The sequence below is a fragment of the Microcebus murinus genome, chromosome 10 (genome assembly GCF_040939455.1).
Source record: "Microcebus murinus isolate Inina chromosome 10, M.murinus_Inina_mat1.0, whole genome shotgun sequence".
Classification (NCBI taxonomy): domain Eukaryota; kingdom Metazoa; phylum Chordata; class Mammalia; order Primates; family Cheirogaleidae; genus Microcebus; species Microcebus murinus.
The window spans coordinates 80,353,992-80,381,649 of NC_134113.1; the positions used below are offsets into that span (position 1 = coordinate 80,353,992).

The following is a 27,658-nucleotide window of genomic DNA, read 5'->3' on the forward strand; positions in this document are numbered from 1 at the left end:
TAATGTATGGGTGATCCTGTTGCAACTGCTTTTTTCTCTGGTCCTAATGTGGGTAAAAATTTAGGTTGGAGAAACTATTTTAATTCCGTTCTGTGTCCAGAGGGGAGGGCAACGCGGGGGTCAGTATACACCCTTTGCAGTCTTACAACATGAGAAGTGTGACATTGGTGCGGTGAGAAGGGCACAGCATTTTTAAAGCCAAGCACCAAAAGGGAAAGGGAAAAGCAAAGTGACAGCTCTAAGAAGGAATGATAGCAAGCATAAAGGAATTTATATTCAAATATTTAAACATTCTTGAAAGGATGCTTGAACAGAAATTCCTTTTCTCTGCTCCCCATGTAGAAATGAGTTTAACACTCAGCCAGATGCTAATGCAAAGTGACTCAAGCTATTCCTCGCAAGCATAGCTAAATTGCCGTTATTTGTTAAGCGCATTGAATTCAGCTGTGGATACAGCAGTTGGTTGCATTCAGCAAGCATCTATACCCTTTTTTTTTTAATCCTCCAAAGCAGAGACAACTCTACCTATCCTCCCCCCCCCCCCTTCCCCAGTGCTGGCTGGGAATTGTCAAGTGACAACCGACCAAATCCTTTCGGACAGGAAGCCTTCATCCTGAGTTCCATATACTTGCAAAACAGGCCTTGTGGTTGGATCAGGGAGCCCATTAAAAGCACTTTGATGGTATGGAAATTCATCTTCATGAAGCTCCTAGGCCCCTAAGCAGCATGCTGTTTAGCTGTGGTTACAGATCAGTCATTCACATTGGAGGGCAATAATTGTGCTGACGGCTTGTAAGGCAATGGAAGTACATAAAATAATCCCGGGCCCTCCACCATGGCACTGTGAGTTAATCTTCTCTAATACAGATCAGCTGTTGTTCTAACACATGACTTTATGCTGGCTCCAGTGACTCTGCACAGCCTTTTGATTAAGCAACAGGAGTGGAACCATCTGCATTCACTTTATTCCATACTTATCCATTGTTTAGGGGACCTTTCTTCCACTTCTTGTTCCACCTCCAAAATCATTCTTTATTTTATTTTTCTCTGATTAGCACCTCCTATTTGGGTTGCAGGAGTGAGAGTTGCCTCTGTTGAAAGCTACTGCATCAAATTTCCTTTCTCTTTTGTAGAGTTATGACAACTTTTTTTTAAAAAAAATCTACTTTTTAAATAATACCTGCCAAACCTATGGCCAATTAAGGTGTCTCTCGTCTCAAGAAGTTTATCATTCTCAAATCTGTCCACCATACACTGTCAACGTAGTTGAATTACACCTTGAACTATATAGTCTTGTGCTTGTATGCATTTTAAGTGAAAATATTAAACTTGAAAATGAAGCAGTTCTGTTACTATAATAGTATGACAAACTCTTATAATGTGTAAGTGAATGTTTTCAACCAAAGGATCTGAATTATCTCAACTCTTATGTTACTCTGACACCTGAACATGAAATTGAGATTATTGAAGCAGGTATTACTATAGTGTGTGGTTGACTTTTCCTATTGCACTAGCTTAGGTGTCATTTCTACAGCATTAGCGATTGATCTCTGTGCAACTCATGGGAATGAGATAGTAATGTCATATTTATATCTTTGAATTTGTAATTATTCAACATTAGCACTTACCATGTATTAGGGTGTGTGCTGTGTACTAGAGGTATTGTATTGAACCAGAAAATATGGGCTATGCCTTCATAGAGCTTGTAGTATAGGTCAAGTTATTTGATAGTTAATAATTGCATATTGATGTGTGAGAGCTCACCTACAGAGATTGAATAAAGACCCATATTGCTTAGCATATCAGACCAATTATATATGTGAGTTCACAAAGGTAGGTAATTATTCTTCCACGTGAACCAACATCACTATGCATATTGTGGTGTCATTTTTCTAGTACGTACCTTTTCATTTGAATTTTATAATCACTGAGCATTACCTATGGCCAATGCATGTATGGATCAATAATCGGTTTGAAATTTTGCTTCCTAGCTCTTAATGAAAGCCATAAACAACATATGATAAAATCCTCTTGTATTTTGCACTATGATCTTCTCGTATCATTTGAATCCCAAAAGAAGGGCATTTTTCTATCTAAAATAATACACCTAACTCCTTCAGAAAGTAGGTGAAACGTAAGGAATGGGGGAGATAAAGCGGAAAGAAAGATGGAAGGGAGCCAGGAGAAAGGAAAAGGAAAAAGGAAAAAAAAATCAGCCCAGTGCTTTTTATTAGTCTAAAAGATAATAGATATGATGACCTGCGATTCAGATAATTGGAATCTTGTAGTAGAGACCCAATTTCTTGGGTCCACCAACTTAACAGACATTAACTTGTCCTCACATCTCAGATAACCAACATGGGTGTCCCAACTAGAAGGTCTTAATTCTGAAAAGCTGTAATTGGACAGTGAAAACAATTAGAGGTGTGAAGATGGGGACAAATGTTTTCCCAGTGATATGTACCAAAACACATCATGAAAGTCGTTTTTACTGAAACACATTTTAATTGAAGACTTCTAAAAGATTTTTTTTTTATTTCTTTACTTTTCTTGGAAGAGTTTCAACATACCCAAGAACTGTGTGTGTCAGGTTTCTTGGAAACTCTGGGACACAGTGTTATTTATAATTGTCATCTCTAGTTAATTATAGACTGATTGTATATTCAAATAATGTTATCTTTCACCACACAGCTCTGTTACAGATTAGTGTTCTGGATGAAAAAGTAAACTTCTCAGGTAGGAAGTAATAGAAAGAAGATTTTTCATACATTTGTTTTGTAAAAAACAAACAAACAAAAAAACCCCACACCCCATTTGCTTTGTTAATAACCACATGGCACGATTTTGTCCATATAATCAACTGTATACTAGGTTCTTAACCTTGTACTTGAAAGTATTCATACCTTATAGGAGAGCATAAAAATCTCATCCTGATCCGACCAGGCAGTGCTGATACAATAGAGGCCCAGTGTACTCAGTTGAAATGAGGAATAGACCAGAAGTTCTCCAGCCTACTCCCCTCACTCCAGATGTGGTTATCCTCAGAAGACTATTCCTATACTGTAGTCTCTGTTAGAAAATGTATTTCACTGCATGCATCAGGAAATCTAAATGCAGTAGTTTAAACAAATAGTGTTTGATTTTTCTTACATTGTGAAGTTCAGGAGTAGGAGAACTTCTACGGTTCATTAACTCTCAATTATATCAGAGTTGAAATCCCTGTGATTCTTTGGGTTTTTTCCCTTTGGGTCACAGAATGGTTGCTACACCTACAACTATCCCATCCAGGTGAAGGCAGGCAGATTCAGGAAGGAGAAGTTTTCTCTTTGCTAACTTCATTCTTCATTCCTATAGGGATGTTTCATTCCTCTTCTCAAGTTGACTTCCACAAACATCTCATTGGCTAGAAGTAGGTTCAGCTGTTGGGTAAGAAAAGGCAATTGTCAGCCACATTATAAAAATGATATCCAAGCTCACAAATGCTTCCTTCATGAAACTAGTTTGTTTTGTTTGTTTTATAATTGTTGCTATCTCTCTGTCTTTTGCACTTCCAGTATCTCATGTCCAGGGCCTTAGACCTTGTCTGGGATTCATAAAGAATTAAACAACAAACATGTGCACAAGAAAACATTGTTTGATGACAGGTTAAATCTATGAAAGTGTGTTCACACACATGCTGTATACGTGTTAAGACTGACTTCTGTATTGCTTTTCTTATGTAAAACAGATGTCACTCACAAAAATAAGCATGCAAATGTATGCATATATTTCTTAAGGTAGGGAATTTATTCACCAAACATTAATTGCCTACAGTGTACCTAGAATATAAACAGGTATGCATACTATGAATTCATCTCTAACTGTAAATAATAGCTGGGAAAAAATGGCTTACTTTTCCTTCTGAGCTTCAGCAAAAATTCTTTGCAGATTTCTATAAAATAAGGTGAAAATTTGGTAAATAGCATGTTCATTTTAAATAAAAATTCACTCAATCGTGGCACCAGTTTCTCTTCTTGATTATTTGCCAGTCATATTCATAAGAAGCCTTACCACAGATTGTATAGGCTGGTTGTAAACAAAGGTTAATTTTATTACTCTGGCACTTGGAAACTCTTCCAATACAACCTCCTCTTTTCTGTCATTGTCAACCCTTTTCTTTTTCCCTTTAACAGAGTGCCAAACATGAAATGACAGTGACCAATGTTGACTTAATGTGGATGTTTAATAATGAAAAAAAGTGTGTCATTCCCAGCATTAGTTACAAATGGCAGTAAGTGTATCGGATGGCAGCCCTGTAATAATTTTGCATCCATCATTCTTTCCTGATGCGTCACTGGCTATCTGATGGATGGGGCCAGCAGTGTTAACTCTTCAGAAACTGACACAGTGTATGTAGTTCAGCTTTATCTAACACATGCTCCTCTCCCTTAGATAAGGAGAAGGCCTGTGAGGAATTGCGAATTACAGGCTTTGCTTTGAAGAAGTGAATATGAAGGAATTCATGCCTCCCCCATTCAGTGGAAGATGCTTCAGTTAATGATGTATGGATGGCTTTTGTAAATGTTGCCTTTAGCTAAAATGAATTAGAGAAGTCCAATTAGAACGAGATGTTTCAATGGCTAGAGAAAAACTTTACAAAGGACGTAGACATGTTAGGTAAATCCTTCTGAAGGAAGTGAGACAGCTCTTTCCAACAATGTGGAGATTTTACTTAGGAGTGTTTATGTGTGTGTTTAAAGAAAATGTTTCCAAATCTTTTAAATCCTCTAGTTAGAATTTGCCTAGGAACAAATTAAAATAACACCAGTGATTAATATTTTCTCTTTATAAAAATGAATATATATTATTTTTTCATTCTCTACATTTACATATTTATTTGGTGACTTTAATTACAAGATACACAAAATCTGAAGTTGAATATGTGCCTTCTTACTATTGGAGTCTCTCTACTCTGAAAATTTATATAAAATGGATGGGGAACTGCTTTCTAGGCAAGTGATTATTAGAAAATCTAGACCAGCTTTTTATGTGCAAGTTGGCATTTGATCCTTAGGTTTTCTTTTCTTTTGTTTTTCATTCATAAAACCTTCTTAATTCTGAGTGTCTTAGCTAGGGAACACTTCTTATGGGACAAGAGGGGAGAGGAAAACCCCTTAGTGAATATTATCAGCACAGAGCAGCCAGTTTTCAAAGACCATGACAAAAAGGCAAATAGGTATTATGTCATCACCTATCCATCACTCTATATGTCAGCCTTTCAATAATTCCAATCGACATTCTCGACAGGCTGATGCAAGTTAAAGGGGCTGTTTGTTTCTAGAAATTGAGTATAGGCTGTCTATAGCCTTTTGTTCCAGACGGTTTTCTTCTGTGTCTTTTCATTTCTTTCCTTTTCTTTCTTTTCTTTTTGGGGGTATTTAATTGAAATACATGCCGAGTTTGCAGACTGCAAAGATCAGAGCTGTTTTCGTCCAGCAGTGGTAACTATGCATTAAACATTTTGATTTGTTTGAGCTTGAAGTTTAGTCCTTTTTTGCCATTTGCTTCATGGAGTTTGTGTATATTTACAGCCTCTGCATTTAATGGCCACATGCCTTATTTTCACAGATGGCCAGTGGAAGACTTTTTCTTTCTCTTAGTATAGCCCGCTTTCAGTTTTGCTACATTTGTCACAGTGCCACTACTTGCAGCTAGCAAGTGCCCACGCTTGGTGGGGAGCAATTATGGTGTGAGTTTTTAAGGAGCTTTTTAAAGGTTTTTTTTTTTCCAGTAAACTTTTTATGGTTTAATTTTCAAGCCTAGAAAAGCTGTGCATGTTTTCAAACAGAGAGTCTTGTGTTCTTTACATCATTCTGGTAGAGGGGTTAGTGCAGGATGGTCCAATAAAATGAAGACTCATAGGGCATGCCAAATTGGGGTTGCAGGGAGATACCCACAGGCCTCTCAGATGACTGAAATTGTCTGTTTGTTTAAGGATTGGAGGATATGCTCACAATAGTATTCCTGAAAAAAGCAAGTTTCAAAACACTATGTAGAGAATGATCTAGGTATTTTTAACTTATATTTTCATGATTCATAGATAAAAAACTAGGATAATATATAATACAGTGTAAACAATAGTTATGCCAATGCCATGGGGTTATAAATTTACATAGGTATGCCCCTGTTTCTGAACTTTCTAAATTTTCAATAAGTAACATAAGACTCACTTTCATTATTGCACCAGAAGTGTTAATTTGAAAAGCTTGGCCTGTCAAAAAAATGGTCTTTCTTTTCTTTCTCCCTTTATCCTTTCCTCCTTCTCAAGAACATGTAGCTGTCTTCAAGACAGTTACACAGTAAGACACTGAAATAATTAAAAAAAAGTTTGTTTTCCAGTTATCCTCTTATATTTAGTAGATGTATGGTATTCTTTATTGTATTTATATTGCAAGCTATTTTACCAATGTGGATTTAAATTATCAAGAAAATGTTCTAGCATTTATTTCAGAAGGTCTCATCTGATCTTTCCTATCGTACTTTTTCTCCTCTTTTACAAATAAGAAAAACTTGCTTATGCCTATGAGTCACAGGAGTAATAGTGGCGATTGGTATTTAATTTGTACCTTATAATTCTCAGTGCTTTCACATCGTATTTCAGTCTCACTCTGTAATATAAGAACAGTATTCTTTGTTTTAAAATTTTTTTAAAAGCTTGAGATTTGAGGAGATTAGGAGAATTCAAGTGGCAGATCAGTTTTTGAACCTAGCTTTCTAATGGACCGTGGAGAGGGAGTTCCAGAAAGTAACCAGCGCCTGTTCAATTAGCTTGTGCCCCAGCATTAGTCATGTGTATTTGTATTTGTTAGCACATTTTTGAGGCTTTATCATGAAAATCTTATTTAAGCAATCACCAACTCCACAATTTGTACATTGTTTTTTCCCCCAATACTTTGTTTTTTCTGTTTGTGCTCCTTTCCTAGCTTTCCTGTCTCTGCCACGCACTGGCCCCTTTGCTAGAGAATGAGCTAAGAAAGCAAAAAGAATATATTCAATCTTATTTACTTTGCTTCTCCTAGCAGCTCTGATAAGACATGTGATGAAGTTTTTAGCTGTTCATTAAAATAAGATATTAAATATCTATTCTAATCTATCTTTTTCTCTCTCTGCACCTAAAACTACCACGAATAATTGAAAAGTAAACTTATAACCCTGATATGCCTATTTCCATTTGTCTGACCCAGCATTTCCAAACCAAGCCATGAGTTTTTAAAATAGTCCAATTATATTTATTTAACTGAAGTAACTATTGGCTAGTGAAGCTACATTTGTAAGAACACTGACAGTTTTAAGGCTTTTATTCCTTGAAAAGGAAAAATTAAAGAGAACAACCCTATATGTTTCTATAGCTCAGTAAATGAGTTGCACATTGTTTATAAAACAATTATCATCAGACAACATTCTAGTTTTCTGTTTACATCTGTGCATTCCTCACACCTACTGGACATCCTGTGTCAGTTATGAATTCTATTATTTTTCTTTGCTGGCCTCCTAATTTTCTTCCATTAACCCTTCTGATTTGACTCAGGTTGTACAGTACATCTGTCTTCCCAAATTTGAAAGAAAAACAGTCTTTTTTTTTAGACATTGACTGAATCCTGACCACATATACAGAATTTGAAATCCCAGGGTTTAGTCTTTTCTGTCCTGCCTTCTTCCCTCTGCTAGGTGTACATACTATAAGCACCGTGATGACAAAGTAGCAAGGGCCAGTATTTTAATGTGACAGTATTCATATATACCTTTTTTGTGAATTATTTGTTCTTTACACATGCTTTTGAGTGGTTTTTTTATACACACCTAAGCCATAGAGACTTTTCTCCATGACAGTGTTTTCCTGTTTTACGCACTAAATAAGTAATGTTGAATTTGACATATAACCGTGTCTTTAACAAAGTACCTGAGTTTGTAAGTCTGTTTATTATTGGAAAGTCTTCTCCCAAAATACATCAGAATAGCTATCATATTTTTTTTTCGTAAATTGACATATCTTCCTTGAATTTAAGAAAACAATTATGGAATTCTTTATTATAAATGGAGTAGCTTTAAGTATTGAAGCTTATCAATTAACAGCTTTTGAGGAAATTATCATTTATGGGTAGCGAAAATATACAGTTAATATATAAATTACACAGGATCATGAAAAGAGTGGAAAGAGAAAATCAGCAATAGTTATCTTAAGAACCTCCATGATTAAAAAGAATCAAGACCAATTATTTGTGAAATATTTATCAAAATATTTTAGTTTTGTTATATAAAGTCCAGTCAAGTAGGACATAAAATCATAGAATTGCAGGTTTGAAAAAAAATGAAAAAGTCATTCAATTCAACCTGTCATCTAATCTTAAATTGCCTCTTCAACATCTCTAATATTAGACTACCAGGCAGGTAGTCATATGGCCACTATTTGAAAACCTCCAGGGAGTTGAAATTCTTTACATCCCGAAGCAGCCCATTCAATGGATAGACAGCTCTATTAGATAACTCTTCCTTCAGTGGTCTGAAGGACCTGATAACTTACAACCTTTGATCGGTGTTCTATCTTGACCACATATAACCAAATTCTTCTCTGTTTCACAAATAACAGGTCTTGATTCTTTTTAAACATGGGGGTTCTTAAGGTATTTGAAGGGTGACTACTGTTGATCTCCTCTTCCCATTCCACTCAAATCTCTTTTTCAGGGTCCTGTGTAATTTCTCTATCATGGCTACATGGATATTAGTAGGTACATAATCCATAACTGAGTTAATTCCAAACAATTATTATCATTGAGCTTCCTTGGTTTGCATTCCATTGCCTATAGAAAAAGAAAATGAGATCATAATAACTATTTTTTTTAGTGAATTAGCTTCTACCACGTCCTCTACTAACTGCTCGTAACTAATCTTTGTACTAGTCAGCTCCATCTTTCCTGGAATACACATAAAATGTTCAGGTCATTGTTCCTCAGATTTCTCTCTTCATTCATAAAAATCAGACTTAGTTATTTGTCATCAACTTTGAAATATTTCTTCTACTTTAAAATCAGTTCTTTAAAATCATTAATAATGATACAATTCAATATTATTGATAGTCATTTTACTATCTTGGACAGTTTATTCACTTGGACTAAAGCTCTTGAATTCATAGAAACTGTGTATTTCTAAACTATACTATTTTCAACTTTATAGTACTTCTTAAGAAAACTTGATCTGCTAGTACATTTCACTTTGATCAAATTGCCTGACGAAACTAAACTCCTAAGAAGTTTAGTCAGAATTCAAGAATGCTCCAAGAAACTTTTCATGAAGCTGGCTACCAAATTTCATAAAAGGAAATTTGATTGTGGAACAAAATTATGGATTCTCATTCATGAGGAACTCTCTGATTTAGAAAGGAGAAACATCAGGATTAGATGAGGCTGAATTTGTGGATGACTGGAACAGAGGACATAGATGGACCCTTCTAACACCTTAACTCATGTGTCCCTGTGATTCTCTGATGGAGAAAATGAATGGGAAAATATTTCTCAAGGCCAAAGCATCTGTTGATATTCTGATGGATAAATTCACACCTGACACGGGTAAAATTAGTAAAAGATTTCTTCATCTTGTCCTGTTAGTGTTAGAGAGAATTGTATGTGTGTGTGTGTGTGTGTATTATATATAATTTATACATAATTTACAAGAAAGTCTTTTCTCCCATTTGTGCTGTTAGATTATGTGGGCGGATGGTTATTTTCTAGAAAATGGAGATATCAATAAGCAAGAGTGAAACTGAGAGGCTGAGGGGGTGGACATGTGCATTGTTGCTTTATATTTTACTTAAGCTGATGAAAAAAAATCTCCAACTGATAAATTGTTATGACATTAAAAATAATCTTTCATCTTCTTTGGTGGTCTGCGAGCGTCCCATAATTGGAGGGTTAAAAACCCTTTTTGTTTCTTATTTCTTCTCGTGTCATTAGTGTAGTAGAAGACCATAAAAAAGTGCAGCCAGAAGGGGTTTAACTGTTACTGAGTCAACATTTGACAGTCACACTCTATTCTGTCATTTCATGCATGTGCTTTTTATGAGTTTTATAGCTTTGTGAGCTTTATTTCAGGGATGTCCATTATGAGAGCTGATCCACAGCCCATCTCTCTCTTTGTGCATGTGAGGCTGGTGGGGAACAAAGCTCATCACTTACACGAATCCCAATTTCAGGGAGCAATAGAAGATGTATCTACTCATGCACTGTTTAGTTTAGGATTAGGTAACTAAGGAAATGTCTGCCTTCTCTAAAGTACAGTTAGTTGTGTGTTCTTTTGTTTTGCCTGCTTTGTAAAATATCAAGAAAGGCCCATTTAAGCCTTTGCAAAAACTGAATTTTTAGTTGTTTTAGTGCAAGTTGAAGTAATGGAGTAGGGAAAGTTTTCAATGTAGGTATGTACTAGGCTTATATTATGGAACTGTAACTCATCGTGCCTTAGTATAAAATGGAAAAATATAATGATTAAATACATTGCAGTGGATGATAGATAAGAGGGGGAAAATTTCAACAATATTTAGAGTTGTTACTAAAATTCTCTTTTTTAATGCATATTTGTCTGACCGTAGAGCAGTGGTTCCCACCCTTTTTGGCACTAGGGACTGGTTTCATGGAAGACAATTTTTCCACAGACAGGGGTGGGGCACAGGGGAGCTCTGAGCCCAGTCCCTAACAGGACACAGGCCAGTACTGGTCCCTGGGGCTCAGAGGCTGGGGACCACAGCCATAGAGAATAGAGAATCATAATCGCAATAGGTTCTTAATACTCAAATTAATTAATATATAATTCTTATATGTTAGGAAGAATCTTTATCTTTTCAATTTTCCACATTGGGGTTTTTAATAATATTAAAAGCATTTCTAAAATTTTTCAGACTAATGAGAATCTATCATCTATTCAACTGACATATTGCAGATGAGGATTCTGGGACTCAGGGAGGTCAACTGATTTGTCTAAAGCAATATGGCTAATATATATGGCAGAGTTTGTTTGCAATGTGATGTCCCTGATGCCAAAACCCATTATTTTCCAACCCTAGATATGTCATCTTCCCATTAATCATGTGGCCTTTAATCATTCAGAATGGTTTTTGATATAGAAAGTGTGGGTCTATACCAACCACTTCTAACCAACTAATTGCCTACATCTTTAGAAATTTCATGTCTCTCCTGGTTAATTCCCACTATAGCCTTGTGTCAGGTGCAAGCAATATACATAGAGTTTTCCACTATGCAAGTCATTGGGTAAGTCACAAAACACAAGACCAGCTACCAACTTCCCCAAGTAAATATTAATACATTAATATTAGTTCTTTAGATGTAGAATTTTAGAAGTTATTCATTCGAGTCCAAGAAACTAACTATATGGTCTACAACTTTCATTTCTTCCGTAGACAAGATACAATTCACTTGGATCTTTTTCAAGTCAACATAGAATCAGAAGATTTTTGAAGTAAAAAGAGACATAACCTAATGTTTCCCCTTGATCTTAGCAAATCTGAAGAATTGTATAAGATTTCATTAGCCAGATAGGACTCATCTATCCAATTGATTGATAGCCAATTGTTAGTTTTTATTCAAGAGAGAAAGCATACAGGTCATCTTGTTTGGCCTTTACCTATAAATCTCTAGGACTTTTTCATTTTGACTACTTTGTTGTAATTAGTCTCTTTGTCCCCTGTACTTGGGAGATTACTCAGAGCAGTTCAATATTTTGGCAAATATTTCTGTAAATATGTTTATTTTTCTTTTATTTTTGCTTTCTTTCTAATAAAAATAAGGTAGGGGAGAGATGACCAATGAATCTTGTCATTTTTATATCAGCATTTGAATAGTAATGACAATGCAGTAAAGTATAATTGCTACACTGAATTTGTGTTCCAGAATACCAAACTTAAAATGCAGGAATAGGATGCTGTTTTTCTGTACAAATTCCTAGCTAGCATGATTTAATCAGAGCCAGTTAGAACTAAGATTATCAGATTGGTGAAAATTGTCACCCGTGCCCATCAACATTCAGTTCTTTGTTCCCAAAATCGGTTTCTTTGGTGTTTCCCATTTTCAACATCTTCCCACTTAACGTCTCTTCCTACCTGTTATCTACTGCTTTTGTTCTGTTTCAGCTGCCTCTATTGAGAAAAGATTAATTTAAGTATAAGAACTTTGAGACTCAAAATATCACCTTTTCCAGTAGTATTTGCACATATGAAAAGAGGCTTTTAGAACTTTTATTAGTTTCATTATTTTTTTTTTTTTTTTTTTTAGAGACAGAGTCTCTCTGTCACCCAGGCTGGGGTGCAGTGGCATGATCATAGCTCACTGCAGCCTTGAACTCCTGGGCTCAAACAATCCTCCCACTTCAGTCTCCTGAGTAGCTGGGACTACAGGTGTGTGCCACCATGCCTGGCCAAAAAGAGGCTTTTGGAAAAGAACATATTTAACCTAAAGAACAGAATCTTAAATGGTTGCATTTTAGACATGTGCATAGGTGAAGTCTTCTGGGGAGCAGACAGCTTGGGACATGTGGGATGGAAAAAGGTAGAGTGGGTGGGCTTTTTCCAGTGTACCAGCACTTCTGCTTTATAACATTTGGCTGATTCTTTCTCCTATATGCCTGAGTAGGTTGAATTTAAACTTTTGAAAACTATTCTTAATTCCAGCTCATTCTTTTGGTGGCTCAATATTTTAGCTAGACCCCTGTCCACATATAAATGTATACCTACCTCTATACATAAGAACTACATGTCAGCTGTAACTATAGAATCAGTTTTCATATGGGATTATCGGTTGATTGTTTTCCACTTTGGTTATTATTATGTCCTGACATTAATTATTTCTTCTGAATTTACTGTCTGCTAGTTTTCCTAAAATGTGGAAATGTTACCACTTTGATTTATATGCTATTGTAATGCATTTTAATTAAAGGCACACCACCTGTTCTCCAATTCCTCTAGTCACCTCTCCTTTTTCCTGTTCACATGTCTGAGAATTAGCTTAAATGACTATACAAAGGGTTCCAAAAAAGTGCAGCTTACCATGTGGACTTCCACCATCTCCCACTGCCATCTTCCTGAGAAGTATAGTAAGCCCCACTTTGGGGTAGCTAATTGAATCCTTTTCTTATACTATGTGCTTTAGAGGTGGATATTTAGATTGTATTTATTGTAAAAACTGATTGTGACTTCCCTGCTCACCACTTGCTAATTTTAGTCTCTTGGTAATATGGCACAAGATCCATAGGGCTGAACTCAGAACCTTAGAAGTTGCTTAGCATTTCATTCTTTTTCTACTCCAGTTGCCTTCAATTTGCTTTTTCTTCTTGAAAGACTGCTTCAGAGTGGAAAACTCTCTGGAAAATGTGTAGTCATATCGCCCTCTACACTGTTAAATCAAAACCTGAGAGGCGATCAAGACCAGTACATCCCCAAAAGAGAGTACAGTATTCATTGACACGGGGACTTTCAGATCATGTTGATGGAATGGGGCTTTTTGTTTTTTTAATGTAGTTGTCTTTTGTTTTAACAGCTATATTTACAGGAAGCTGTTAAGCCAGTGCCCTTGGTGCTCCCGAGCTCAGCTAAATATATACAGCAAACTCTCTCAGCAAAGGAAATCAGGAACACAGAAAACAGTCAAAAACACCAATTTCATACACAAAACAAATTGAGTCAGATTCTACATTTTTAGATATATAATTTATTTCAACTTTAATACTATATAAATCTGTTGAACCAAAGTTAATGTAAGTTATTTGTTTCCAGTTTCCCTATTATAAGTTATACTGATTAACAATTTAAAAATGCTTTTCTACTAAATAATGTACAGACTTTAATAAATAGAGTACAGGAGTTCCAAGGCCACTGACTTAAGAGAATTTTTAATCTAGTATGTACATTGTAAATATTGTCAGAGATTCTATAGAGATAAAGCATGTACCATATTAAGAATTTCAATATCCTCTTAGTTCTTAATGGGAACATCAGTTAGGCCCTTAACCTATAATATAATTATCTTAAATGGTTGATTATTTTCTATGAACATTTTATTGTATCAGTAGCAGTTCTGAAGTATGTGAGGTTCACTAGCACCTCTCGTGACTGTTTTCTTCCGAAAATGAGGTGAATAATTATCAAGAAACATGAGCAAACGTTCTGAGATCCAATAGATGCTTTTCTTAAAACTGTTTTGGAACCACATCATCCTCGGAGCAGTGCTGGAATTGTTCAAGAGAAAGTTGTCAACTCTTCATTGTATGCTTTTCTCTGTTCCTAAAAATCACTTAGTTTCTTAATTTGGAAATAGTTCAATATCTCTTGTGATTTGGATTAAGCATTATATTTTTCTTGAAAATAATTTATTGTGTAATGCCCTGTTCTCCATGAATGTAAATCGTGTACTGCAGGCTTTTAAATGACTTGATGTCTCCGCAGATCTAATTTTGGTATATTTGTATCTCAAATAATTCGCCAACTCAATATTTTGGCTTAGCAATCCAAATCAAATTGTGGTCCAAGTAGCAGGCACTCACATTGGATGTACAGAGACTTGACAAGCAATTAGCAATGAATATTTAAACGTCTTCATTACCCTTGCATGAGGAATGCAGATGGCATTTGGGAAGATGGCAACCAGAGGGCACTACTATGAATCATGTTTCTATCATTTGATCACCTGACTATTGGAAGGTGTTCTCTGGGCCTCATGCCACTCCTATACTTCTACTGTTTGGCTAAAAATAAAGCAGACATTCCAAATACAAAACAGGTTGCCTCCATGAAATTTCTGCACGCATCTTGTGATTTGGTGAGGTTGTCTCCAAGGATCCCAGCCTGTATCCTTTAGGCATACCAAACCCAAATGCCATGAAGTCATAGAGGTCTATGACGACTCAAAGTTCCTTCAAAAATCTTGCTGATCCTCCCTTTAATTACCTCAGTGTAAGGTGCTGCACATGCAAAGGTGAACAAATCAACATCCTGTCCTTTCCAGAAGCTAATGTGTAGTGCATATGGTCCAAAAAAAAAATGTCTTCAAATAATTATAATTTCCAGATTGAACTCTCATTATATATTTTTCTTTTAAGGAAAAAACAACACTGGAGAGTCTGACTCAGCAACTGGCAGTTAAACAGAATGAAGAAGGAAAATTTAGCCATGCAATGATGGATTTCAATCTGAGTGGAGATTCTGATGGTTTGTGAAAATTATTCATATATATTCCAGTAATGTGCAGAAGTGTCCATTTAGTGCAAATTAAAACTGCCCAAAAAAAAAAAAAATAGACAAGACAGCCACCTCATCCCTGATCATTACAATAAGAGGTCACATGTTCCCATGTGCCCGGCTCTCCACTGAGTCCTTTGCATAAGTCATCTCACTTAATTCCTAGCACTACCTATGAGATAAGTACTACTTACTGCAGAGAAGGACTGACCCTTAAGAGTTTTGAAGTTATTTTTTCCAAGGTCACAGGGCTTTGAGTGGCAGAAGCTGGACTTGGATTTAAGATGGCATGATTCTGAAGCAAATGCTCTTAATCACCATCTACCGTGTCTCTCACTTCCCTATTTCTTGTACCCAAAACGCACTCTTCAAAAATTTGTACCTATCAGCTCATTTTTAAGTTTCTATTTGTCAAGCCCTGATCGGAATACATAGCTCAAAAGTACATAGTCTTGTTTTTTTTTGTTTGTTTGTTTGTTTCCCATTTTGGATACTTTTCCCTCCTTTACTATCTACCACACAGTCAAGTATCCTGCCTGCTATCTGTAACTTAACTAGAATCCAGCTGAAAAGCTTCCTGCTTCCCTCATATGCCTCAAGATTGTGTTGTTTTTATCATCTATGAACCTTCTGAGCATCCACAGTGACATCGAATTAAGTTGCTACTCTAATTTTAATAGCATAGCAAAGAGGGAAAAAGAAGAAAGTGCTGTTCTCATACAGTGCCTTGACTGGGAACCTGGCTTCAGTGTTAGGTGAAATACATGCTTTTTAAGAGTTCCTTTGGTGGCACAGCCTTTAATGTTGCTACTATAACAAGGAAGTTCCCCTGCATTATAGAAAAGACTGCCCCAGGGAAACTCAGTAAGCAGCATACTTCAGGAGAGAGGGGGTCCACTGGAATCCTCCAACATGCACTGCTATCTACTCCCTCTACTCCAGCTGCCTTGGGCCAGTTCTACTTTTAAATCCAGGTCTGCACTTAGCCAAGGGAGTAGCCAAACCTCAACATCTAACCACATAATTCTGTCAAAACTGAAAACTGATAGCCAAGAAAAATCTGCCTTTTTCTTGTTTAATGTATCCAAACATTTCCTTCCATTTTCTACTCCATTTGGCTAAAATAAACCTGGCCTAAGTGCATGCAAAGAGCTTGTTTAGATTTGATGAAGTCACATAATGTTCATTTTATTGCTTATGTTGCTGTAAGGTGTAAGAACAAGAAAAGGCAGATGTGCAAATGATCATTTGCTAGTTACAAACCCATTTTGGAAAGATGTTGCTATATATTAGCACTCATTTTGTCAATAAAAAGACAATTACTGGTAATAACACATTTCATAAATTTTAAGTTGTATTAGCATGACAAAATATACCCATAGTAATCAGCATTAAAACATCAAAGTTTTTGTTGCTGTTAGTCGTTAAATTCAGTTGTGCTTATATGTGAAATATTTTCCATCTTTCGTCAGACCAGAGAGCTTGTTATGAATGAGAAATATTGAGAACCACCACCAACAGATATGCTGTGTTTTTTGTTTACTAATATAGAGGTCTTCAAGTCTGGGTAATTTTGGTTGACTCCTATGCCTTCAAATTAAGAAAAGAAAAGAGGAAGAAAAGAAGAAAACCAAAGAGTGCTTTTATTGATAATACAAGCTCTACAAATCCCCAAAGTATTTTAAATGTTTAGATATTACCAAAATAGAGCTACTCCATTTTTTTGTGTGTGATGATAACCAGTAAAAACCTACTATCAGAGTTCTACATTTTCTTCTGGTTCTCCTTATTTTCTTTGCCTGTTCTCAAGTATCTTGGAAGCTGTTTAATCTACTGAATCCATTCTAAGAAGTCCTATAAGACTAGAAGAGTAACTGCAGTGTCCAGAGGTTTAATTGCGACTCTTGGGTTGTGTTTTATCATCAGTGAATCCTACTGATTGAGAAGTAATTATCAGTGGGTCTCTTTGAATAATCTCAGATGTTAGGGGAAAAATTCAGAGGAATACATTATTTTTCTCACCTCAAACATGTGACAGTAGACTCCTTTAGAAATCACAGTAATGTAACTATTTGTTTGTTCTTTTCCTTACCATTTTTACATACCTTTTTAGGGGCAGACCTATCATTGCTACATCAGCATATATCATGCATTTGTTAGCACACAATTTCAAAGAGAAGAAAAGCATATTACAATGAAATATGTATATTGTATTTTAATTGCAAAATCTTACCTAGCAGTATCTTTACTTATGTAAAACTCAGAGAGAGGAAAAGGGCCTGAGTACTCTGTGTTCTGACAGGCTTTAAGCAGCAAAGATATATCCTCACCTATAAGCATCCATTCGGCCAAGAAGATTAGTGTTTCCTGGTTTTTTGAACTGCTTTACCTATTTAATATTTACAGTAATCGACAGTACTGGCATGACTGTTGATTTAATCTAACCAGTCTCTGCATCAAAAATTATGCATTCAAGTTTCTTGTGAGCTCTTGAAAGAAACTGGTGAAACAGTCCATAGTCCATTGAAAGAAAGGGAAAACAAATTAGAAATGGATTAGAAATACAAATACAACATTTGCCACCACAAGGCTTATCACAAAAACCTTATAAACAAGCAGCTGTCTTAAGAACTGGAAGTACCATTATCAAAAGTACTTTTTGTTTTCAGATATTTTAATAGACTAAAACACAGTAATGTAAGAAAGAGTAGTTGCCAAAAAATTTAACACTAACATGAAGTGATATTCCCTGTTCTAGGAAGTGCTGGAGTCTCAGAGTCAAGAATTTATAGGGAATCCAGGGGGCGTGGTAGCAATGAACCCCATATAAAGCGTCCAATGAATGCCTTCATGGTGTGGGCTAAAGATGAACGGAGGAAAATCCTTCAAGCCTTTCCTGACATGCACAACTCCAACATCAGCAAGATATTGGGTAAGAAAAGCCTTAAGACTTAAGTAATATATGGAACAAATGTACTGTTCTATTTTCTGCAGTTGTGAAAGGATACTGGATTTGGAGGCCAGATAGTTCATGGTATATCTGCTTATCCAAAAAATAGGCATCATCACTGAAGATTCTTCTGATGGAAGCATTCTATGTTCATTGAGAAATGTGCCCAATTTCTACAGCTAATTTAGCTGTGTTCCTTTGTACAGATTATTGTAATGTTTTCTTCAAAAATCTAGAAATATTTTCACTAACACTGAGAAAAAAGTTGCTTTCCCATGAGCCACTAGATATTAGTATTGACCATTTTTATTCCTTTTCTTGAGAACTATGCACAGGTTCCTGTTAATCTTAAGGTCTCTTCTTTCATAATCCTTTGTAACATACGGTTAAGGAGTTTTGTTTGTAGAATTCCTCATATTGTGGCGGTGAGGGTGGAGGTGGGGATGATGTTTGTGCTATAATTGAAAATCAGTTTAGATTCTCAGAACACAAGAAAATGTAAAGTGTACATTTTTAAATTCATACTTTTAGAAACCTTAGGTACCAAAGGTACTTTTAGTAATACTTAGTAACTTTTAATAATTTTCAGTATTATTAAAAAGGGAATCTTCCAGCCATTGCAGCTTTCAGCTTAACAGAAAACAAAGCACACATTTACTCTACATACATAGACACTGAAGTACACAGAAAAAATGGGTGGAGAAATATGGTAGCAATTATAAAGAGTGTTATTATAGACCAACTTTATTAATAGTCCCAGAAAAAAAAAGAAGGGAAGATTTCTTTTTTTTTATGCCATTCTTTTGATATTATTATCATTCTCATTGTGATTATCATCTTCATCTCACCATCTTTAACCTCATCTTCAAGTAGCCTGGTGGCCAGGTGCTAGACAACCTAAGCAAATTTTGGTTATTAATTCTCTGGCTTCTAAGATATAAATAATAAAAACAGAATAAAAATACTCAACTCTATCAGAAAATTTTAGCTTTAACAAATAAGTAACAAAATTTGTCAGAATTATTAAAGCTTTATTAAAATCCATAATGTACTTGGAATTACATGTAGTTTAGGAAGATAGTATTCCTTTTGGTTCTTTGCATTAAGGAGCTGATTATCTAAAAGTGATTACTAAACATATACAATTGTTTTCATGATCCCCTATTTTCAAAAAGATAATAAATGCTACACAGTCCACAATGTGCATTTCTAATAAGATCAAAACAAACAAAAACCATAGCCACTTAAACTTATATCTGAAATTTTACCTAAAATGATTTTGAAATATGTAGATGAATGTTATCCCAAAAGACAGGAGCATGTGTGGCTTTCGGTATATAGAAAATATGAAAATCTATGTGGAAAAATATATATCAATGCATAATCAAAAACTGGAACTGATCAAGAAGAAAATACATATTTCTTACAACCCTACCATCTCTGATCTATTTTTTCTTTTTATGACTATATTCTACTTTCCTCTGAAATTTCCCATCTTTTTTTTTTTTTTAATTTTTTTTGAGACAGAGTCTCACTTTGTTGCCCAGGCTAGAGTGAGTGCCATGGCCTCAGCCTAGCTTATGGCAACCTCAACCTCCTGGGCTCAAGCAATCCTTCTGCCTCAGCCTCCCGAGTAGCTGGGACTACAGGCATGCGCCACCATGCCCGGCTAATTTTTTCTATATATATTAGTTGGCCAATTAATTTCTTTCTATTTATAGTAGAGATGGGGTCTCGCTTTTGCTCAGGCTGGTTTTGAACTCCTGACCTTGAGCAATCCGCCCACCTCTGCCTCCCAGAGTGCTAGGATTACAGGCGTGAGCCACCGCGCCCGGCTGAAATTTCCCATCTTTAAAAAACAATATACCTGTTTCATTTGGAAAAACTCTAGAAAAGAATACTTTATGTAAACATATCTCATATTTTGATATATTAGTTACTTCCAAACTAGAAATCTAAAAATGTCAAAATAAAAAAACAAGCTAAATACTAAGATTTATAAACTATCTTTATGTCACTAAATTCATGTGTCTGAACACTAACCAAAGTGATAATCACTATTTAAAATTTTATGCTAAGTGTAAGAGAAGTATCAGTTTCCATGACATGAAATAATATTTGAGGAAATACAGCAAAAGCCTTTATGAAAAAGAGATGACTGGCTAAGAAAATTTCTTTCTGGTTTGAAGGAGAGAATATGAGAATGACCACATGATTATATCATAAAGTCAACATGAAAGAGAATGCTTCCTAATTTCAGTCTTTTTTGATGAAATTGTATTAATTAAAGATATAACATTTAGGAAAAAATAAAACACTGAGGTGTTTGGGACGTCAATATTTAGCCATAGTTTTAAATAAATAAGTGATCTTCAAATATCCACAAGATCATTCTGAATGGCCCATTTCATATAAAAGTACAAAGAAAGCTTGATGTTTTCCTCTTTGCTGATTATTTTGGATAACAGCCTCCGACAGCATGCCGCTAATTCATTCTGCTTAAAACAGGCGCTTGAGCTGGGTTGACATTTTACGTAGTCTCTGGGGATCCTAGTTGACATTTTAAAGGGCTTCTAAGCATTTTATAATACCCTAAAATCTGGTTTTAATAAGCCATTCTGCTGAAATTGTTAACATAAGGAATCACCTTTTACTGCTTGGCGCTAGATCAGGGGATGGGGGACATCTTTTTCTGATTAGATATACAGTAGTTGGAGTAAAATGTGCAAATTCATTACAGACCCCATGGAGATGACAATGCTGCTCAGCTCAAACTCTTCACTTTCAGTGGATTGCCAGATTTAGAAAGGAAAAAACCACTCTTAAGACCTTTTTTCTTTTTTTTTTTCTCTTCTATTTTAAGCATCAAATATTTTAAATTGAAATTTCCTCTTTTGTCAGGGGGGGAAATACCTAATTGTTTTCCTCTATTTTTCATTCTAAAAAGTCTACCTTTTGAAAACAACAGGGGCCCTACTCCCAGTAGGAGTCCAAGACAGGCAGCCAGCCACACCCAAGTCAAGTAGATATTTTCGTCTTTTTTGTTGTTTCCTTGCTTTCCCACCCTTCTCATCGAGTTTTTTTCAGGGGTTAACACCGCAGCTGCATACAGTTATTGTACCTCTAAAGCCATTGAAACCCAAACCAAACTTGTCAGTTGGTTCACCCAATTTAAAGTTATTATTTAAAACATGAAAACTGGCTCTTCTACTAAACTGAAACATTGTTCTGCCTTGTCATAAAATGTAGTAGTTAGCCGTTTTAGCCCCAGCTTTGGACTCAGGCTATCTTCGTTCTTACGTTTTAAAAAAGATTGGTAATTATTATACAGCCAAATTTTAAAATGTGGTTTAGAGTTCAGTGATACTCCCAGAGAAATTATATTATCAAGAGTTAAAATATTGTGTAATTCCAGTTTATGCCAGATTTGGAAGCCAACTTCTCTGAGAATTTACATGTCTTTTATTATCCCATTTCCTTATACATACATACATTATATATATATATATATATATATATATATATATATATATATATATATATTCCTTTTCCTCTGCATTTTAGCCATACCAGTTTTCTTGAAGTTTCTCTAATTCTCCTTTCCACTGAACAACCTTGACCGTTATATTCTTCCATAGGTTCTTTTTCTGATCCCTGACTTGCAGCGGTCCCTGGTCTGAAAACCACCAGAGACCAGTTTCACGGAAGACAATTTTCCACGTACCGGGTTTGGGGGCGGTTTTAGGGGGCTGCAGAGCTCAGACGGTGATGCACGCACGGCCCGTTTCCTAGCAGTCCACGGCCCCGTCCCAGGCTGCAGCCCGGGGGTTGCGGACTACAGCAGGAGTCATTTCTAGAGTGCAGCTTCCTGACCTACAGGAGATTCATCTCACCTGCTCAGCATATGTTCTCTGATCTTCCTGTACTTGCTACAATTACAATTAAAATAATACATTTTGTAATTAGGTTTTTAATGTATTTTTCTTCCAACTGAATATAAGCTCCTAGGAGATAGGAACCATAACTCTCTTCTTCGGTACTGCATATTCAGTAATTAATACAGCTATATACATAATAGGAAACACAAAAACAGATCTCACATACCAAGGCAGATTACTTCAAGGCAGAAATGTGTCCTTTCCCTAGAGAAACATAATCCTTTTGTACTTATAGAACATTTAAATTTAGGGAAGAATCTTTGGCAGTTCCTATTGTAAGTGAGAATGCTGATTTTTTGTTGTTCAATTTTGGGATAAAGGTAGTAAATTTGATATTTCAGTTCAAGTCAGTCATCCTTGATCCATAATTAGTGTATTCCTGTTCGTTAATAAGTTATTGCTGGCAAGCTCACTTTTCCACTCCCTGATCTGAGTTTCAAAAAGTTAGTATGTATATACTTGCAAGAAACTCCGTGATTTTTGATCTAGTTCAATAGTGTTATAATCTTATCTGTGTTTCTGTATGCCCTGAGAACAACATAAAGGTATTCAGGTACCTTTAGAGAGTAATGTTGGGCAAATAAGGACTTTAAGATTGTATCTACAAATGATATTGCTTGACTAACTGACCTCATGTTGTATGATGCTATTTAAACAGAAGTTTGAAAAAGGAATAGAAAAAGAAACTGTAATATTTGACCTGTACCCTGAGTTTCTATTATAAATAGAATAAATTCATATTCACTGTCTAGATTGGAAGAAAAATCTGTATTTATAAATCTTTGTAACACCTCTGTGGATATACCCACCTAAGTAACATCTGTTACAATAGGCAAAAAATTCTGATGAAATTTCACTGCATGCTTTAATAAATGTAGCAGCCCACATTAAGGAATTCTCTACATGTGTAAGGAAGAACTGGTCAACAGCGAGCTATTTACATTTGAAATACGGAGTTATGGTTGAGTAATGAACCCATTTGAAAGCTTCAAAGACCTTACTTAGATGACTTTGGAAGGCAGGTAAAGGCACCAGTACCAGTACATGTTTGGTAGGGATCTCATAGTTCCAGTTTTTGCTCTCTGTACATTTAGGTCAAGTTGAGCTGATTATTTGCAGATAAACACACTTCATCTGCAAATAGATTTTTTAAGTCTGTGTAAATTAAAAAGCAAATACTATTACTACTACTTCTATTACTACTACACATAGCCATACTGACAGAATCAAAGCTTTAAACCACATCTAAAATGGGAATTGCTGTAAACTCTTTTTAGTTAAGCTTCAAACTTATTTTTTTTTTTGTAAATCCTAATGGAATCCACACCAAAATTAATAGTAAAAAGAAGGGGAAAAACAATTTGGGTGATCATTATTAATGCATACTTTATCATGAGAAGCAGTGTCTGTAAATATTATTCAAAGTGATTTATCAAGAGGAAATTCTTACTCGCTACACACACTTATTGTAATTCTGACCTCCACTAGATTATATAAAGTAGGCGGGTCTAGGTACGCAAGGACATACATTGTAGCACACTTTAAATTCTATCAAGCCTGAGTTTTAGTCACAGATCTGTAATTTAATAGTTGTATGATCTTGAGTAAGTTACTTCATCTATTTGAAGCTCAGTTTCCTCATCTACGAGTATAAATACCATCTATCTTACAGTGTTGTGAAAGAGATGAAACAACATATGTAAAGTTTATAGCACAGTATCTAGCACATAGTAGTTACCTAGTCCATGTTCATTAATGTATAATTTTAATTATAATTAAATTTGAATGAAGTGAATTTACTATAACCATTCCTGTAAGCTGAACATGCTTAAACATTTTGGGGAAAATGAGAACATATGATATATGTTAGCAACTTTTATAGTATAGTAAGTAATGCACCCCCACATAAAAATATTCAACAAACCATTATAGTCTTAGATTCAAAATATGTGATGAATGATTGTATAACTTTTCTGTTGAGGGTTCAATTACATCATGGTCTAGATGTAGAGGTAACAGATATATCCATTAAATTATCTATGAGTTTTTAAGTGCATAATATAAAAGTTTGTCTAAACTGATCATTCAAGCCAGAAAAAAAAAAAAATATATATATATATAATACCTAGTGTTCCTATCTGTAGGTACACAGTTTCTTTGAGTATAGAACCACCAACACTTCTGTTCATGTGGGATCTCACCTTGTGAGTCAAAGCTTTCTAATCAAAAACAGGCTTGGGTATATTTCTGGGTTGGGGCCAACATTTTTACTTTAGCTTTTCTTGTTCTCAGTTATCTCTCTTTTTAGGATGCTTAGAAGCTGTGCGAATTGGAATCCTCACCTTCTTCTCTTTACAGGATCTCGCTGGAAAGCTATGACAAACCTAGAGAAACAGCCATACTATGAGGAGCAAGCCCGTCTCAGCAAGCAGCACCTGGAGAAGTACCCTGACTACAAGTACAAGCCCAGGCCGAAGCGCACCTGCCTCGTGGATGGCAAAAAGCTGCGCATTGGCGAATACAAGGCAATCATGCGGAACAGGAGGCAGGAAATGCGGCAATACTTCAATGTTGGGTATGGACTTTTCAGTCTTTTTTGTTTTCACGGGGAAAACTTCCTGTTATACTTAGTGGGGTGTGAAACATATCTGTTTAGTTGCAAAGCAGCATTTTGAAAAGAACCTGAACTCAGTGTATTTTCAGGGATGAAGTATTTTCACATGATCTTGAAAAAAATATATCCGTATAAATCTACTGCAAGCTCCCAGCTCTAACATGAGCTTTGTTAACAACTGTTTTTTTTAAAAAAATATGTATCTGCAAGTAAATAACTTTGAAGTTTGCTGTTGAAAACTTCCAAGTATAACTGGCTCTTTTCCTGGTTGGTTTTCATTGTGTCCAAAGCTTCACCATGACAAGTTTTATAACTGACAACTTAGTTGAGATGATACAATGTAACAGTGATTTTGAAAGAAAGGAGCACATATTTCTAAATGTAGATGGATTACTGAGCAGTCAAGGCACGTGTGTGGCCTTCATGGATGACACAAAGTAGGAATTATATTTAGGGCACATCAAGGTTGTGAATGGGAAAGTTCCATTCTGAATTAAGAAGGCAATGCTCAGGATGTTTTGCAGGGCTTCCTGTGGCACGGCTGTTGACAATGTTGTAATATGCTACCTGCAGCCACATTGCTTCTGCAGAATTCTCTCAAAAACACAGAAAAAAAAACAAAAACAGTTGCTCATATTTGAGACAGAACTTAGTAAGATCCTGAGAGCTTCCCAGAATGATAAATATTGTTCTAAATATGGTCGGAAGATAACTTAGAAAAAAAGCTTTTCCCATCTGCCCTGTCCCCTCCAGTTCCTTGAAAGAGGCTGCATGCTGTGTCCAAGGGTCTGTGACTTACATCCGGGCACATGACTCTTCACAAAGTTGACCACAAAGCCCAACACTTCTTGAGTAAACAGTAAACATGAATGAATGAAAGAAAGCATGAATGAGTATCATCTATTAATCCCTTCCTACGAGGAACATCTACCTAATTTATAGGGCCAAGTGCAAAAGTGAGAAGACGGAGGTCTCTTAAAAATGTCTTAAGAATGTCAAGACCGACAACACAACTTTTAACCCACTATGAGGCCTTAGTGCGGTTGCACAGATTGTTCATCCACGAGGCCGGCTCTGCTTCCTACCACCACAGGGCTACAACTGTCTCAGAGACTAGGGGGACAGGGTAATATTGTTGAGTTCTGGTGTGTTCTGGGCTGCAAAGTTTTAGAGAGCTCTAATATTCTAGAGTTTTTTTCATTAAAATGGAATTATCTTTAGATTTAATTCTAGGAAAGAAACACTATTTCTGTACGTCATAGTGAAGGAAAAGTGAACTTGGAGTTGAGTACTTGCATTCTCTGCTTCTTTCTGTGCCTCCGTTTTCCACAAAATAGAATAGCAACGAATTAGGATTATTTATGAATCAGACGGGCAATACATGTAAATGTCTTTGCAGTCTCTGAAGCGCCATTCAGAAGCAAGGTATTAGAATCAAAGTAGGATGCAATTTGGAAAGCATTAGGCAACTGGGTGAAAATTATATCCTTAGAGCTGGACGTTGCTGAGCAAATGCATCATATAGTAAGGTGCACATCTCACTATTCACTCACCCGTGACCCCGTCTTTGGGAATTCTTCTCTTCACAGGCAACAAGCACAGATCCCCATTGCCACCGCTGGTGTCGTGTACCCGGGAGCCATCACCATGGCTGGAATGCCCTCCCCTCACCTGCCCTCAGAGCACTCGAGCGTGTCTAGCAGCCCAGAGCCTGGGATGCCTGTTATCCAGAGCACTTATGGCGTAAAAGGAGAGGAGCCACATATCAAAGAAGAGATACAGGCTGAGGACATCAACGGAGAAATTTATGATGAGTACGATGAGGAAGAGGATGACCCGGATGTAGATTATGGGAGTGACAGTGAAAACCATATTGCAGGACAAGCCAACTGATAAGGATCAAAAGATTGTCATGACCTTAGGACTTAAAGAAGCCCTAACTGGTTCATCCTTACCAGTGGCCAAGCACATTAACTTTCTCATACACTGACTGTTACTTTAACTGTTAGTCTTAAATAGTTGGGACATCAGCTGACTAATAGACCTCAGCCTCAAAAGGCTTGGAAAGGAAAAAAAAAAATACAACAAGCAAACAACAATATCAACAACAAGAGATTGAAATAAGCTATGGGTAAAATAATGCCAGTAATTCAGCTGCTACATCCAAGCACTGAAGTCTTACCCGTCAACTTTTTTTTTTTTTTTTTAATAAACTTTATGGCTGTTTGTTCTACAATGTTCTAGAAATTCTCACTCAGGTACACAGTGCCAACAAGTGGCTTGTGAATGTGTTTTGTTGTTTTGTGCTACAATTTTTAAAAAGAAATAAGTTTTGTTTTGTTTTTTGGGGTTTCTGGGTTTTATTTTTTCCTTTTCTTTTCTTTCTTTTTTTTTTTTTTTATAATGCACCTGACAGAAAAAGAAAGATGAATTTCTCTTTACTTCTCTCCACCTTCTCCATCTCTATACTTTAAAGATGGAAGTCTGTGCATGGGGGGGAAGAGGGAAAAAGAGCCTGTTTTTAACTTCCTTGCTATCCACCACAAAATAAGCAATTATTTTCTTTAGAGGACTTTCTTTATCTATTGCACACCACACTACATCTTTGAGCAAGTGCCAAATTTGTACTGAAGGGTTGACCAATTTCATTTTTTCCCTTTCCTTTTTTTCCTGTTCCTTCTTAAGTTAGGACAGTGTTATATCTTAGACAATCCCTTGAAAAAAACCTGAAATACCAGCAGCTGGTGAGATTTGACTTTTTTTTTTTTAATGGAACTGTAGGTGCTGTTCTCAGGTGAAAAGAGAGAGAGAGAGACATAAGAAATTTAGAGAAAAAAAAATATTTTCTGATCTTGGATTTTTGTGTGTATGTATGTGTGTGATTA

The 27,658-nt window shown here is 35.9% G+C and overlaps 1 protein-coding gene across 13 annotated transcripts in view; it reads left to right on the forward strand.

Annotated features, from left to right (window-relative positions):
* SOX5 (SRY-box transcription factor 5) overlaps positions 1 to 27,007 on the forward strand; it is a 1,016,716-nt gene extending 989,709 nt beyond the window's left edge. For all 13 annotated transcript variants that reach the window (XM_076007578.1, XM_076007575.1, XM_076007577.1 and 10 more), the window contains 4 exons: positions 15,133 to 15,241; positions 18,030 to 18,203; positions 24,518 to 24,734; positions 26,363 to 27,007. In XM_076007578.1, coding sequence (XP_075863693.1) covers positions 15,133 to 15,241; positions 18,030 to 18,203; positions 24,518 to 24,734; positions 26,363 to 26,666 — 804 coding nt within the window. In that variant the 3' untranslated portion in view covers positions 26,667 to 27,007. The remainder of the gene's footprint in view (positions 1 to 15,132; positions 15,242 to 18,029; positions 18,204 to 24,517; positions 24,735 to 26,362) is intronic.
* The last annotated feature ends 651 nt before the right edge of the window (positions 27,008 to 27,658 follow it).